Source organism: Trichoplusia ni, chromosome 4 (genome assembly GCF_003590095.1).
Source record: "Trichoplusia ni isolate ovarian cell line Hi5 chromosome 4, tn1, whole genome shotgun sequence".
NCBI classification, from domain to species: Eukaryota; Metazoa; Arthropoda; class Insecta; order Lepidoptera; family Noctuidae; genus Trichoplusia; species Trichoplusia ni.
In genome coordinates, this window is record NC_039481.1 from 15,303,501 (window position 1) to 15,317,680 (window position 14,180).

Here is a 14,180-nt window from a genome sequence, read left to right on the forward strand (position 1 = left end):
GAAAGTTAAGCAGACCATTTAGTTTTCTGGCCAATATAATTTCACATTATTTCGATTCATAATTAAGATTATGCTCTATTTATTTTTTAGCATTCGCCTCACCTGTACTAAGTAGCCAGGCAACATCGTGGTAATAGTACAAATCGTTAAACTCTAGATATTATTAAATGCTCAAATACTTTATTGCATTCCCCATATCCAAACCAAAATTATTTATTGCAATCCATAATGTACAATTACAGGTGTTAAAAATAAAATAAAATTTAGAAACAATTGTGAAATGAGAAATTTGGATGGTAAAACTACACCGCACACAAGAAAGCTACCTAGCTATCCTAAGCTACGAGCAGCACTCACGGTATGGCCTGCAGCTCCTGCTTGTTGTCCCCGAAGCGCGCGCGGTAGGCGAGCGCGGCCAGGCGCGCGGCCTCGTCCCGCCCGCAGCGGTGGTAGCCGCGCAGCAGCTTCGGCAGCTCCTGGTGGAAGTGGAAGATCACGTCGGCCGCGCGGTCCTTGCCCGGCACTGTGTTCGTCCACAACTTCTTCATGAAAAACACCTGGATTCAAAAAACAGTTAATGTAATGAACGAAATCTTATTTCAGTTAGTGCTGGGCTGTGTTCATTGTAAAAGCGAGAAGCCAATACAAATAGTATTGGACTGTGACCACTCGCTGGAACAATACGGCGGTGAGAGCTTTAGGTAAAGAACACTGTATTATTGATTTATTTGCCTTGGTTGCTTTAAGATATCGATCACCGTAACATATACATAGAAAAGGCCACTTGCGTCGATTCGATTAGATAAAATATGCACCGAATGGCAGAATTAACGAGATTCCGCTGTATATGCAAATTTTATCTTGTATCAATATTTATCACAGAAATTTATAAATCTAACCTGGTATGTGAACTGCGGTGTGATACCGTCGCGCGTCGGCCGCGCCTTCTTGATCCAGTCCGTGAGGTGCCGCACGAAGTCGAAGAAGAAGTCACCCTCAGGCACCGATATCACCTTATCAGCTATCTTAACGAATAAACTAAAGCCTTCACTAGATCTGAGATTCAGTCTTTGAGCGATGTTTTGACAGAAGTCTTTCGCTCTAGTCGACGAGTCCACTTCAAACGCCTCGTCGGTGTCGTCCGGGAAGTACACTTTGTGGAATATCTGAGTGGTCTTGTGCTGAATGGCCTCCACCTCCACTTGGTGAGGAGGGTACTTCCGCTGCCCGTTTCTTAAAGTCTTCTGAAGTCTTTGGAGCGAGTCTTGAGCTATAGGGTATCTTCTTGTCCTTAAAAACAGCGTTAATTCTCTAAGTAACCCTTGACTACACGCAAACAAGCCAGTGGCCAACCACATCAACTCCCATCCTCTTTCCTCTGACATTCTGTTTCGGTTGTCTGTAAGCTGTTTCATAACTTGACAGTATATCTCGTCGCGCAGAATCTCGTGTTTTAGAGGACCATCGAATATGTGATCAGTGTACTCATTACCGATGCGAGGACGCTTTGAGGGCAGGTCGCCCATATACTTAAGAATGGCAGTGAATGCAAAACAAGCCTCTTCGGCTAATTCCTCTTTGGCTTGCAGCTTTTTCAACAACGGTTGTTTGATTGGCTCTCTTGAGTGTCGCCAGAGCTCTTCAGATCCTCCCCTCTTAGCTGTGGAAAGGGTTAAAGCTTTGGACACGGTGCGTTTCGGTGGCAACCGGAAGTGATCCATTGCATATTCTAGCAAGGTGTGGGGTTTGTCTCTAGTTTCAGTGCCATTGTATGTGGCTGTTGGCGCACGACGGCCATGTGATGCACCTTCTTGACAAAATAGCGCCAAAATATCTGGTGGAGGTTTAGTTAATGCCGGTAACACATACACAGTCTCTGCAGGGAAGTCGCCCCTTTCCATAGACCTCTCGCAGCGACCGATGCACCAACCGTTGTTTAACACAGACTCCCCTGTACTATCCTCCTCTAAAATAATCAGATCTCCTTTGTTGAATGTCAAGAAACTCGAGCCTTCTCCAGGTGCTTTGTAGTCTTGTAAAGCTATTACAAACTTGGACCTCTTTTTTAATCCCTCCAAGAAGTACACAACTAGATCACGTATGTCTTCAGCGTTCGGACTTTGGAAGGTAAACTCTTCACCACGAACAGTGGCAAGACTAAATGTTTGTGTGAAAACTTTGTTTGTTTTTTGGCTGGAAACAGTCGTAATTTCAGGGAACGACAACTCCAATAGCACCTGTTCTTGATCGTCAACCACATATACACCGGTCCAGTTAACTGCTATAATAACATCATTCTTAGGTAAATTAGGTCCAGAATTTCGATAAGCTTCATAGAATCTAGAAAACAATAGAGGCCACTTGAACTTTGCGTAGCTTACTACGTCTTCTTTCACTCTGTAGGCAGGAACTTTTTCTTTCACATAGTAACTCTTTTTGTAGGCTTGTACTACTAGAGCACCCCACCGATCAACTGCTTTTTCAACACCAGTTAGACAATAATCTGGTATGTAATTTGGTAGTAACGTGTACAGCCGCTCAGTATTCATGTCTTGGCCGTATTCAATGTAATACTGTTGAGCAGCTATCATCGCCAGATCTTCTTCTTTGTCGCACCTATATTCGCCAAATTTAACTCCTCGGACCACCTGCTGATAAATTAGGTTTGTGGCTACTTGATCTTCGGTCGGATCGTGCCACGGAGCGAATATTTCTTTTCTGAAGAACAATCGCCAGGGCGCATTTCTTTCTTGAGCGCCTTGTTCCTTTGCATATTGTTCGCACTGTGATATTGCATCCATGACGTGATCTCCTCCACTGCCTAGAGAACTGACTTTGTCAAACAGAGCAATGTAGAGCGAGAAACCAAATTGGTCCTTAAGTCCAATTTTGTCAGACAACTGATTGCAGAGTTCTCTAGCAGTTGTTGCCGAGTCCGCTAGTAGGGTCTTTGTGTTACCATCCATAAATGTAATAGGGAGCATTATAGGCTTTTTAGACTTGGTTGCTTGAAGCTCCAACCAGGACGGGGGTTGGTTCCTAGTACCATTATTGAAAGTCCGCTTCAAACGGTCTTCACAATACGGTGCGTACCCAGGAGGCCCTTCTCTGATGAAGGCTCTCAGGTAATTTACGAACTTTTCACTAGGTGCGAAGCATCCCACACATAACGAAAGTAAAATCCATCCTCTGGCGTGGGAGGACTTTGAGGGGTTGTTTGTCAGTTGTTTACATATCTGACAGTATATCTCATCACGCAGCTCAGCCCGCAGAATACCATGCCCAATAATAAAATGTAATTTTTCTAGATTTGATGTTGGGCGTGATTCCAACCATGATTGATAGCTGTCTGCTGTGTATTCTTCATCCTGCAAGTAGAACATTAATTATAAAATTTGATTCCAGATATAAACGTGTGAAATAAAACCAGGAACGTAACTCACCTGCAATTTTCTTCTGACATCTTCACCAAGCTTGTTCTTTCTCTTTAGAGTCAAAGAGACAAGCTTATGTCTGATTGACCTCGGCTTCTGTTTGTTCAGATAAGCGTCAGGATCTACGCCCATCATCTGAGCTTCTTGGAACTCCTTGGACCTGATGAAGTTCCTTCCGAGGGTGGCAGTTACTTTGGACATCACGGATGTGTTGTCCCGGTCCATGGTGTGGTATCGTGGCTCCGGGAGGTCGCCGGTAAACCGCAGTATTGTAATCCATAGCGCTTGTGCGGCCTGCAATGCGTTCAAAATAATTTATGTCCGTGAGTGTCGCAAGAATGCATAATTAATTAATTAGATATATCAAAAGATTGCCGACCGATTAAATGTTTTATAAAAAGTTGTGACAGTGAATCATTTATAAATAATTATAATAATTGTTATTATTCATAATTGATAAGTGCTTCTACTACTTCTGTTAGTTTTGTATTTTAAATAATATTGTGCTAGTGACAAAAAATCACTTTAAAGTATGAACTTATCTTTAACAAGCAACATAGTTTTAGGAGGCACTTAATAGGTGTTTGGTAATCATAAAATCTCAATATTCTATCCTAGAAGATCACTTACCAGCTGATCGCCTTGTGTGTGTAGAGGCAAAAGTGGGTGTTTCAAGGGCTTCCTCGAGTATTGATGAGTGACATTCCCTTGGAAGTAAGTTGCTGCAAACTTCTGGAACTTGAACTCCGACAAATCTTCTTCATCTTCCGATGTAGTTTGCATTGGAGTTACCATCTAAGAATAAAATGTATGGTATTGCATTTTGCCGTATGTCTGTACTAGGTGAGAGTAGTATGTACCCCCAGGTAATCAAATTGTTTATAAAGGGAACTGAAAGTATGCCAATCCGGTTGATAAATGATGATAAAAAATATTTAAATAATTTCGCAATGAGTATGAAAAGTCTAGAAATGTAAAGGATGTATATCAGCGAATGATCTGATAAAAATCGAAGATGGAATCGGTTTAATGACGTAGGTATTGGCTGTTGTCAATTAGCATATGATGAAATGCAAGAAAATGAGGAAATTGTTGATACCTAATTATGCGTTTGAAGCTCTCTGAAGCAACAACAATATTTCGCTTGTATACAACTTCTGTATTATGCAATCAAATATAAAAGCTTTACAAGGCATATAATCATTGACGCATCAGACTGTTTTTGTATCATAATATCAAAATCTACGTTGATAGCAAATTATTTTGAATACAAAGAACCATTATCCCTACCTCTTGCTGATCAGCTCTCTGTTGTGGCAGATCACTGAACACCGAGGTGTCCTTGGGCGCCGGCGCTTCGCTGCTGGAGTCAGGTAGGAAGTCGAACATGGCTTCCACCAGCTTGCTGTCGTCCACAGGTTCGTCCTGCTTGCGAGCTGCCTCTTGGAGTAACGTCCTCTTTGCTTCAAGTTGCTTCTTTTCTTCCAGGGCCAATTCTGCTTCGCGCCGCTCCAACTCATACATGCGTTCCTGTAATAAAATATGTTCCATTATTTAAAGTTGTTAGCAGTAGTTATGATGAGGATGCTGATAAAAAGGTGTAGTTAAGTAGTTTGCAGGTTTTTTTAGAAACTTTCTTTTATTTCAACCATTTCTATTACGTTTCTGTAAGTCTTTACGTATATAATTAAGAGCATAATGTTGCAAACATCTAAACACAACTCCACATTTAAAAATGACTCCACTGCAGTTAAAATTGATCGTAATATGGGTGCAGTGTTTATAACTTTAAGAACTTACAAGGAAACCCCCTACAGTTAGCAAGTCACCATGTCGCAAATCATAAACGATGCTGTTACAAAAGTTTTCGAACCACAGATTCATCATTATTGCTGGAGCACTAGCCGATACCACACGTCTGAATACAATAGACGATTACTCCACATTACGGCAGGTTACGGGTTACGTTAACCAGCGGGCCACCCAACCATACAGGCCAGGCACAGTTTACAGGTTGCCACTACGATTGCGCAAAGCACACGCTTCATTGGTTGAAGAATATCTTTCAATTACGCAAATATGCCATTAACAACACGCTTTTTGGTCTGGTCTCTAAGTGAGTTATGAGTACTTGTGATTTATTGGCATTTTATGTAACGTATTAGCATCACCTACTTGACAAGGTGTTGAAGTATTTTTTTTTAATGTTAATTATTGTCACATAAAGGTACGATGACACTTACTCTACATTTTGGCAACTAAACGAATTCGTATACCTACCATAGTTTAAACCACGTACTCTACATAAGTTAAAACACATTTTAAGTTCCCTGTCTTTTTTTAGGTTTAAGATTATGGCTTCCTTAATACCTAAGCAACTCACCTGATAACATTGAAGATACAAAAGCGCCTTCTGCGGTAAGCTCTCGTCAATAGTCGGCAAAAACAACGATGGATTCGAACATAATTTTCTAACAGCTTTATTACATTCACTTATTGTCATCTTAATAAACGAACTTTAATAAAAAACACTCCACCGTTTGAAAAAATAACATCGATTTTCTAAAATAAAAATTGATGATTTTTTCTATGAAATTATTTTTTTTAATTACGCATAGAGACCGTTACCTTGCACATCAGTATCTTAATTAATTCAGAAAGTGTATAGTCAATCACTGATAATCTTTACGATATGACAATAGCGGCTCTTTATTGTAATTTATTATTGAGTTTAATTTGACTATCTAACGATCGCTACCGATAAAAATTGATGTAACGGTTATCACGCACTTATACAGTTTGATTTGAAAAGTTTCATTAAATTATTATTTATTTTTCATTAATAAAAATACGCAAGTAAAAAATCACTAAGAAAATTACTTCAGACGTGTCAATAATTCCAGATCACGTACAAAGTGTTCGGTGACAGTGAGATACTGCCGTAGAAAGTTATCAAAGTGCGTGATGCCTCGATATTTGATAACACGCTGTATAAAAGTAATAATGCAATGCTTATCGTATTTTATAAAGTAACAGCTTACTGAAACTACATAAAAAGCCACTCTTTAAAAAAAATGAGCCACAAATAAGGCAATAACACTTTTCATACATCATGTAGGCACATTTAAGGAGGATGTCGCACCCCGTCCGTTAAAATACTATTGTTATGATAATCAATGATTAACTTTGATAGATAATTAATCCATACTAGATAATATGATTAGCAAAAAGTACTTTGTTTAATGTTACAGCTATCCCGTTTTGCGAGTTTTATATAGTACCTCTTTCAAAAGTAACGAAATAATTAAAATAATTATTTAATTTAAGTCACGTTCCAAAATACGTCATGTAGATGAAATAATCGTGTTGATTTTTTTTTTGTAGTGTAAAGGAAAATAAAATGTTTTATGGACTTTGATAGATTGATACGTGTTAATTGCATCCGTATAAAAGAATTATGCTTCCGCAAAACAATACGTCAATTAATTTCAGCGCAAATGTGATAATTAACAAATTATATTGTTTGAGTGCTTCTTTATTCAGGTAAGAGCTAATAAAGCATTTAAGTTTGTTTAAAAATAAAGTTACCTAATGAACTTTGTCGGTAATAAAAGTTACATTAGATAGTTGTTTTTTTTTTTATGTAACTCTACAGCACTCCTAAATGTCAAAAAATATTATCATCGTATTCCAATCCTGCCGGCTATTTATTGCAATTTTCCTCTCGAGAATGTAAAATAAGTCTTCTAAAAACCTCTCGATTCCAATAATTCCCAATTCGTAACAGGGCTATTTTCTTAATTAGCCAGTCAACAAGGAACGAATATAATTTTTTTAACACAAAGATTAAATTTCTTATTACGTTTAAGAAAAGGGGAAAAACAATCTAAAACCAAAATAGTCGCCTTACAAGAGTATAAGTGTATAAGTTCTAGTATGAAGGTAACGACTGACCCTGTAGTTCTGCTCGGCGATCTCCTTGGCGCGCGTGTTCCCCTGGTGCTGCAGCCGCTGCTCCTCCTGCTTGCGCAGGCGCAGCGCCTCGGTGTGCGCGCGCGCGTCCTGCCGCATGCGCCGGTAGCGACGCATCGCGATCAGACGCCGCGCGTGGCTCTGGATCTTCACGATTGCCCACATCTTGTGCCCGTACGAACGGCGGACTAGATAACCGCGGGCTGCTGCCTAAGATAACAAATACATAACCTTATCAGTTGTTGTAATAAAATTTATAGAAGCTTAGTTACTTGAGTTTCAAAAGGAAATTGCCTTATGATTTTAGAAAATGTCTGGCCAATCATATTTCGGAAGTAACTCAAGTTCATTTGTCATTTCAATCCAGCTTTTGGAATCCAATTTTCCTCGTTACAGCCTCTTCCATCAATATTCAGATACAATGTACTCTAATTAATAGTTGTTTAAAATGAAGTCGTTAACTTACTTGTAGAGAAACGATGTGGCCCCTGAGGTGCCTGAACCGGTGAGCTAAGACTCTCGCACGGATCAGCGCTTGCAGCCTCGCGTATCCGACCTTCATCTTGTTGTACCGAATCCTTTGCAGCTTGCCTCGCCAGTGTCGTTGTATCAAGATGGCAGCGGCTCGCATCTTCAGGAACCGTCTGCGGTACACCCACCCTCGGATAGATCTTTGGAGTATTAATATCTTTCTTGTAAGAACTCGGTCTCTTTCTTGCTCAAGGAACAAGTCATGAGCATCTTTAAGGAAAACTTTGGTATGTCCCAACTGGTAGTCTGATTTTCCAAGAACTTGTGCGCATATCTTTGCAGTTGCTGCACGACAATCAGTTTTGTGCGCCGGTGGAACCCCAGAAATTAAGAAGCGGTATCTTTCAACGAACTCTTTGAAGCTGTGTCTGATGGGGTAACCAGCTCTCCTTATTCTTATCGTCTCCATCATACCAGAGTATCTAAGTTGCCTGCAACACAGACCGCGGTCGAACATCATAGGTTTCTTGATTTCGTTAGGTTTAATACATCGAATAAAGAAAGGCTGGCAAGTGCCCAATGTTCTCATTAGTAAGTCAAGAGACTTCTTGAATTGAGTAGAAAGTGTTGGAGTTCGCTTCCGGGTCTCTGACCCCATTGCAATATCGTCTTGGAAAATGTGCTGCAGGAATTTATTTGTTGAAATATGAATTAGTTGTAACAAATCAGCGCTAAATGTGTCCCGATTTTTCTCGAGGAATCCTCTAGTATCGTAAAACACTATACCAGCGAAGTGGTTGAGACCAAAACTGGTGTTTATATCTGACTTTGGCTTGAGGTAGTTTCTGTGCAGACCGTGGGTCTTGTGTAACTTTGCTAACATGGTTTGATCAGTACCCTTTGGGAACTTCGACTCTTCGTCAATCAGAGCCATGATGTTCAGTTGCTTTAACGCAATCAAATCCAATGCATCTTGATTGTCAACAAACTCGATGTGTTGCCAATTAATTCCTTCATGATTGTATTCTTCCTGTTCTAATTTAAATATGTGTCTGACGAAAAATTGCTGCAAGTTCTCATTAGCAAAGTTTATACAGAATTGTTCGAAGCTGTTCTGATCGAAATTTTCAAATCCAAATATGTCTAGTACACCGATGGCTGTCCGCATTGTGGACTTTGGTCTATAGATAGCGGCGTTGATTTTCTTAACAATGGTGACGAACAGTCTTCCGTAAATTCCTTTGACGAAAGCATCCCTAATGTCTACAGATTGTGTTTTGCTGAGGGTTGATATTACAGTTTCTCCGTGGGCGAATAAAGTCTTTCTAGTAAGTGCGTCAATTAGGGACTGCATCGGAACACCTAGCAGCGTCGCAACTCTCCTCACATTCGCTTGTTCTATGATTTCAGTAGCATCCAAGTTGTCGACGACAGTTGCTTCGTACTTAATGTTACCGCAATGCAAAACAGCTGCCAATAATTTTAGTATTTCCCATATTTCTGGTTCAGTGAACAATAAAACCTTCATGGCCGATCGTATGTCGGCGAACTCAGCGGCATCGTCTCTGCCTTCGCAGGTAAAACTTCCGCCCTAAAAATAAAAATAGACTTTATGACAAGTTCTTAGAGAATCCATTCAACTACTTATAAATGTGACTAGAAAAGAAATATCAGATGTGTATATCAAAACTAAATAAAGTCACGTATCAATAAATCTCATACTCAATTCCTAAACAACGGTTGTTAATTAGTATTCGACATAATTATACACGAGGATTAAATTAAATAGATTCCACTTCTCAGAAATAAAAAGGCAAAATCTATTAGACGTATTTAGATTAGATACGGAAATGTTCTACGATTTGTTTGATGTTGACATTAATCGATAAAAACAAATAGGAATCTAAGACTCGTCTAGGTACTGCAACAGTTCTTGCAATACTCCCCGTGTCGAAACTTATGAGGTGAATTGCAACATGTTATGTAATTCATTGGATGATGAAGTGATAAAATTTCTAAACATTTCTAATATAAGAAAAGGGGAAATGGTTTATTGGACCTACAGATTATGTTATTAAATTTCGAATAGATATGATTAATTACAAAACATGCTATAATTCACTTTGTCACTTGTAATACAGCCCAAATTATATTTTTTTGTTGACTCACCCCTGATAAGTATCTGTATTCAGACGGCTCAGTTAATTCCAATTTCTTCTTTTCCTCCTTCGACAAGCCAGCTAGCAGACAATAAAATACATGGTAGTTCCTCTCTTCAGCTCCTTGGGAAACTATTCTAGACTTTTCTAGAAGATATTGTTCTATCTTAGCACCTTCTATGACCCCACTGTTGTTGAAATGGATGTCGATGTATTTGCCGAACCGGGAGGAGTTGTCGTTCCTGACAGTCTTTGCGTTACCGAAGGCTTCGAGAATGGGATTCGCTTCAAGGATCTAAAAAAGAAACTTTCATTAATCGCGAAATAACTTTACAAACATTAAACAAATTTTAAAATAACTAGACGTCGATAAGGTGCTTTATACTTTGTTACATGTATTGCAAAATACCATTTTGAAGAGGCTTCCAGATCCAGAACAAACAATAAAGGATCATTCTTATTAAATTACTGTCATGTTTTAACATTAATGATGATCGTAAGTGAGATAGGATGTTTACAGGTCCAAAAAAGATAAAGGCACTTAAAACATGGTCATTCGCGCCATTCTGTCTGTTGAACTACTTTATCTTCGACAGAAGATTAAGTATCCGTATATGACAGGTATGTTATTATCATACCCCTTTAATTAAATATCTTATCGTAATTAATCGGGTCTGAAAATATGTTTTGACTGTATTTAGTTAGATATCATCGATTCTGTAAACATTGGAACCCGTATACCTATTGTCATGACACTTTAAAACGTAACATCTTTTGAGCAATCATCCTTCCCAATCAAATCATTATATAAAAATCCACATCACATTTAAGTATTAAGATACACCCATTTTATTTAATTTTTGATCTCTCTTCTCTAATTTATAAAACTCTCATCTCATATATCCTCCTAAATTGTCCTAGCATTCTAAGTCGAGCCTTTTCAAGTGTAAAATGTCTAATTAATTAAATATTGTCAGCCGATATTTATCACCACCATTGACTTTTAAGCAATTATAGGGGAAAGAGTTTACCGACCTGTTGTTCTATCCACGAATGCTTCCCACTAATCGCCGCCAAGTACTGAAGGATCAGTTTCGTAGACTCCGTCTTCCCGGCCCCCGATTCACCGCTGATGACAATACATTGGTCCTGTTTGTACCGGCGCATGTGCGCGTACGCATTGTCACCTATCGCGAAGATGTGAGGCGGCAGCTCGCCTATTTTCCTCTCCTTGTACAACTTGATCTGGTCCGCCGTGTAAATGGGCAGTATTTGGTAAGGATTCACCGCCACTAAAATGGATCCGGTGTAGGTCTGGAATCAAAAATTGTGCCATACATTAACTGGTAAACATTTCACAAACAATATCAAAAACTAAGCCTAGAATTAAACAGAATAAAACAACGATAAGTTATCAATATTTCAATAGTTCTAATTTGGTAAGGATGCTGTTATTCAGTATGCAAGATTCGGATTCAACGTGTTAAAAGTCTATAAAGATTTATTACTCTCTAGTTTGTTTTAGCTACACAGAAATTAAAAGCAAGCTTAAAGTGTTTTTAAAAACATAAGTTCAACCCGAAACGAGATCTTTGAACAAATACTTGTGGGAGCTTGATTTCAAAAATGGATTTATCCGAATGATCAACATACATACATTATAGTTTACATAACTTTGAGAGCATAAGCAACGTCCGGGGTCCTGCGGGAGTGTCCACGATTCAGAGCTTCATCTCTTTCACAAAATTAAATGCAACAGACTCACCTACATAATAGTTACAGGGAAAAAGATAAATCTAAGAAAAAAAATCGTTCTTACATAAATGAGATTCTCATTATATCTGATGAGCAGATTCCTGAGTATGCCGGCTTCGTGCAGGTCCCCTAGCGATATCATGTCCTCGACGCCGTGCACGGACGTGGCGTGCATCGCCTTGATGCGTCGCTCCGGCGGCAGCCATTGTTCGTTGCCGTCGTCGTCCCGGACGCGTATCCGACGTCCTTCGGCGGCCAGTACGCGGGCGCCGATCGCCACGTCGAACTCCCGACCCGACACCGGCTCGATCCATATGTAATCGCCCTGGAAAACACATGAGATACGATAAGTACGTATGATATGATATTTTTAAATGAAAAAAGTCTCCAGTCCGGATAATCGATCTCCGAATACTTAGTTATATAAAAGATTGGGTGATTGGTGACATTTGTCTTTGAGTTTAGTCCAACTACTAAAAGGTTAAGTGTGTCAAAAGATGATTTCCAACAAAAATTGCCAGTATTTTTATTTTTTTGTCACTGTAAAAGTCATAAATCTGACTCGTACTAAATTATTTTTATGGGTAATCAAAATCTATCGTCTTCATCTCACTTATCCAATTTTCACTTTACAATTAATGCCATGACGAAAAAATAAAAAAATCAAGAAGTAAGTCATCATATCTTACATTGATTGGATGAAGAATCAAAGGCTTACGCCAGACGATGTTGAAACCAGTCCAATAACTTGTTTATTTTCTTTTTTTACTTCTCTCGTTTTTGCTTCTGATCCTAATAACTTTATTACTTACTTTTGAAAAACTGGCTGGTGAAGATGTATTAGCTTTTTAAATCGGTTTACTGTCATTAAGTAAATTTCGAAAATTAAGATTAAGTGCCTTTACATAGAAGCAATTTAAATTTCTCTGTTATTTTGTTTTTAATGATGAGGTCAATATACTTTCTTATGTAAATTAGCGTTTAAAGCGTAAAGTTTTTGAAAAAAATACAAATTGATTTATGGTAGTCTTTCAAGTTTATGACTCTTCTACAGTTTTTGCAAATAATCTAGTTCCATATATAATTAATTTTGGGTGTTAATTGATTATATCATTTTTTATTTTGCATAACATTGTTTTTTTGATAACTATTTATATGAACGTGTGCATAAGAGTGAAGGAATGTGTGACTTGTTGAATGCGAGAAATTATTAATCAAAGTTACGTTATAAAAACATTGTCGATCTTTACATTGATTAACAGAATGATAATTAGTTAGTGAGAAACTTGCAATTGCTACAATTAAACACGCACGTTTTATTATGTTCATAAGATATGTTAATATCTGATAAGATTTTAAATTATGCAAGAGATCTGCTGAATAGACGAATAAGAAATGATTGTTTTATGTTTCTAATCAATAAAATTTTACCAAATGGTCATAACCTTGACATTGACAAAACCTTTCTCCAAAAATGTAGTTTAAATAGTGTGACTGAAAAGAAAGCTTTAACATTATTAATGTGGAATAAATTCCACGGTCAAGTGCGAATTGGACTCTCTGTTTTGAGGGAATTACGATATCTGTAAAAATTTCAACAATAGCTGTCATTTTTCATGCGATACAGCTATACAGACGGATGGACATAATGCAGTGCTTCAATATAAGGGATCCGTATTTATTTACCTTTTGGATAAATAACCCTTAAAACATGTTTCACGTCAATGTAGCGATGAATACAGTCTCAAATTGACGTTTTTGTTTTTGAATAAAGCTCCCTAAAATACTGGTTGCTGGTTCATTGATCGTTTATTAAATTAACATGGATAAATTTAAAAATAAAGGTAGCAGTTAACAGAAATTAAGTACTCAGAAAATATTTAAGTATTTCAAACACCGCACTTAATTTTCCCTATCGTAGGTATGTTTCGGATAATCTTGTAAGTATTATTTATCATCAAGTATATAGATACTTACAAAATCATGTCATTGCACTTCACTTCACAATGACTACTAACTGCTAACTAATAACAACTTGAAAACCGGATTTTAATTAATAAATATATTAGGTAAGCACTTAAAATATACTACTAGATAATTAATAAAAGGTGATATTAACACATGTAAAAAACACGATCGTCATAGCTCTACACATACGTACACTTTAAATCAGTAATTAATTACTGATCTAATGGCACCTACCAACCCAATAAAAACTAAACAAGAAACGAAACACCAAAACAAATGAATTATACCTCAAAGAACAAGGTTTCCATGGCAACACATTACAATTAGATAAAAAATAAAAAATCTAACATAACCTCAAATATGAGCAAGTTGAATCAATAAGTTTATCAGTAACTGACCGCAGTTTCTCGTATGTAGCTAC

General features: G+C 37.9%; 1 protein-coding gene across 1 annotated transcript in view; it reads right to left on the reverse strand.

The window, feature by feature from the left end:
- LOC113493174 (myosin-VIIa) overlaps positions 1-14,180 on the reverse strand; it is a 40,954-nt gene that overhangs the window by 1,880 nt on the left and 24,894 nt on the right. The window contains exons 3-12 of the mRNA XM_026871012.1: positions 11,856-12,116; positions 11,072-11,350; positions 10,047-10,331; positions 7,873-9,468; positions 7,389-7,616; positions 4,725-4,964; positions 4,065-4,229; positions 3,444-3,728; positions 900-3,368; positions 358-557 (exon numbers count right to left, since the gene is read on the reverse strand). Of these exons, the coding sequence (XP_026726813.1) occupies positions 358-557; positions 900-3,368; positions 3,444-3,728; positions 4,065-4,229; positions 4,725-4,964; positions 7,389-7,616; positions 7,873-9,468; positions 10,047-10,331; positions 11,072-11,350; positions 11,856-12,116 (6,008 nt within the window). The remainder of the gene's footprint in view (positions 1-357; positions 558-899; positions 3,369-3,443; positions 3,729-4,064; positions 4,230-4,724; positions 4,965-7,388; positions 7,617-7,872; positions 9,469-10,046; positions 10,332-11,071; positions 11,351-11,855; positions 12,117-14,180) is intronic.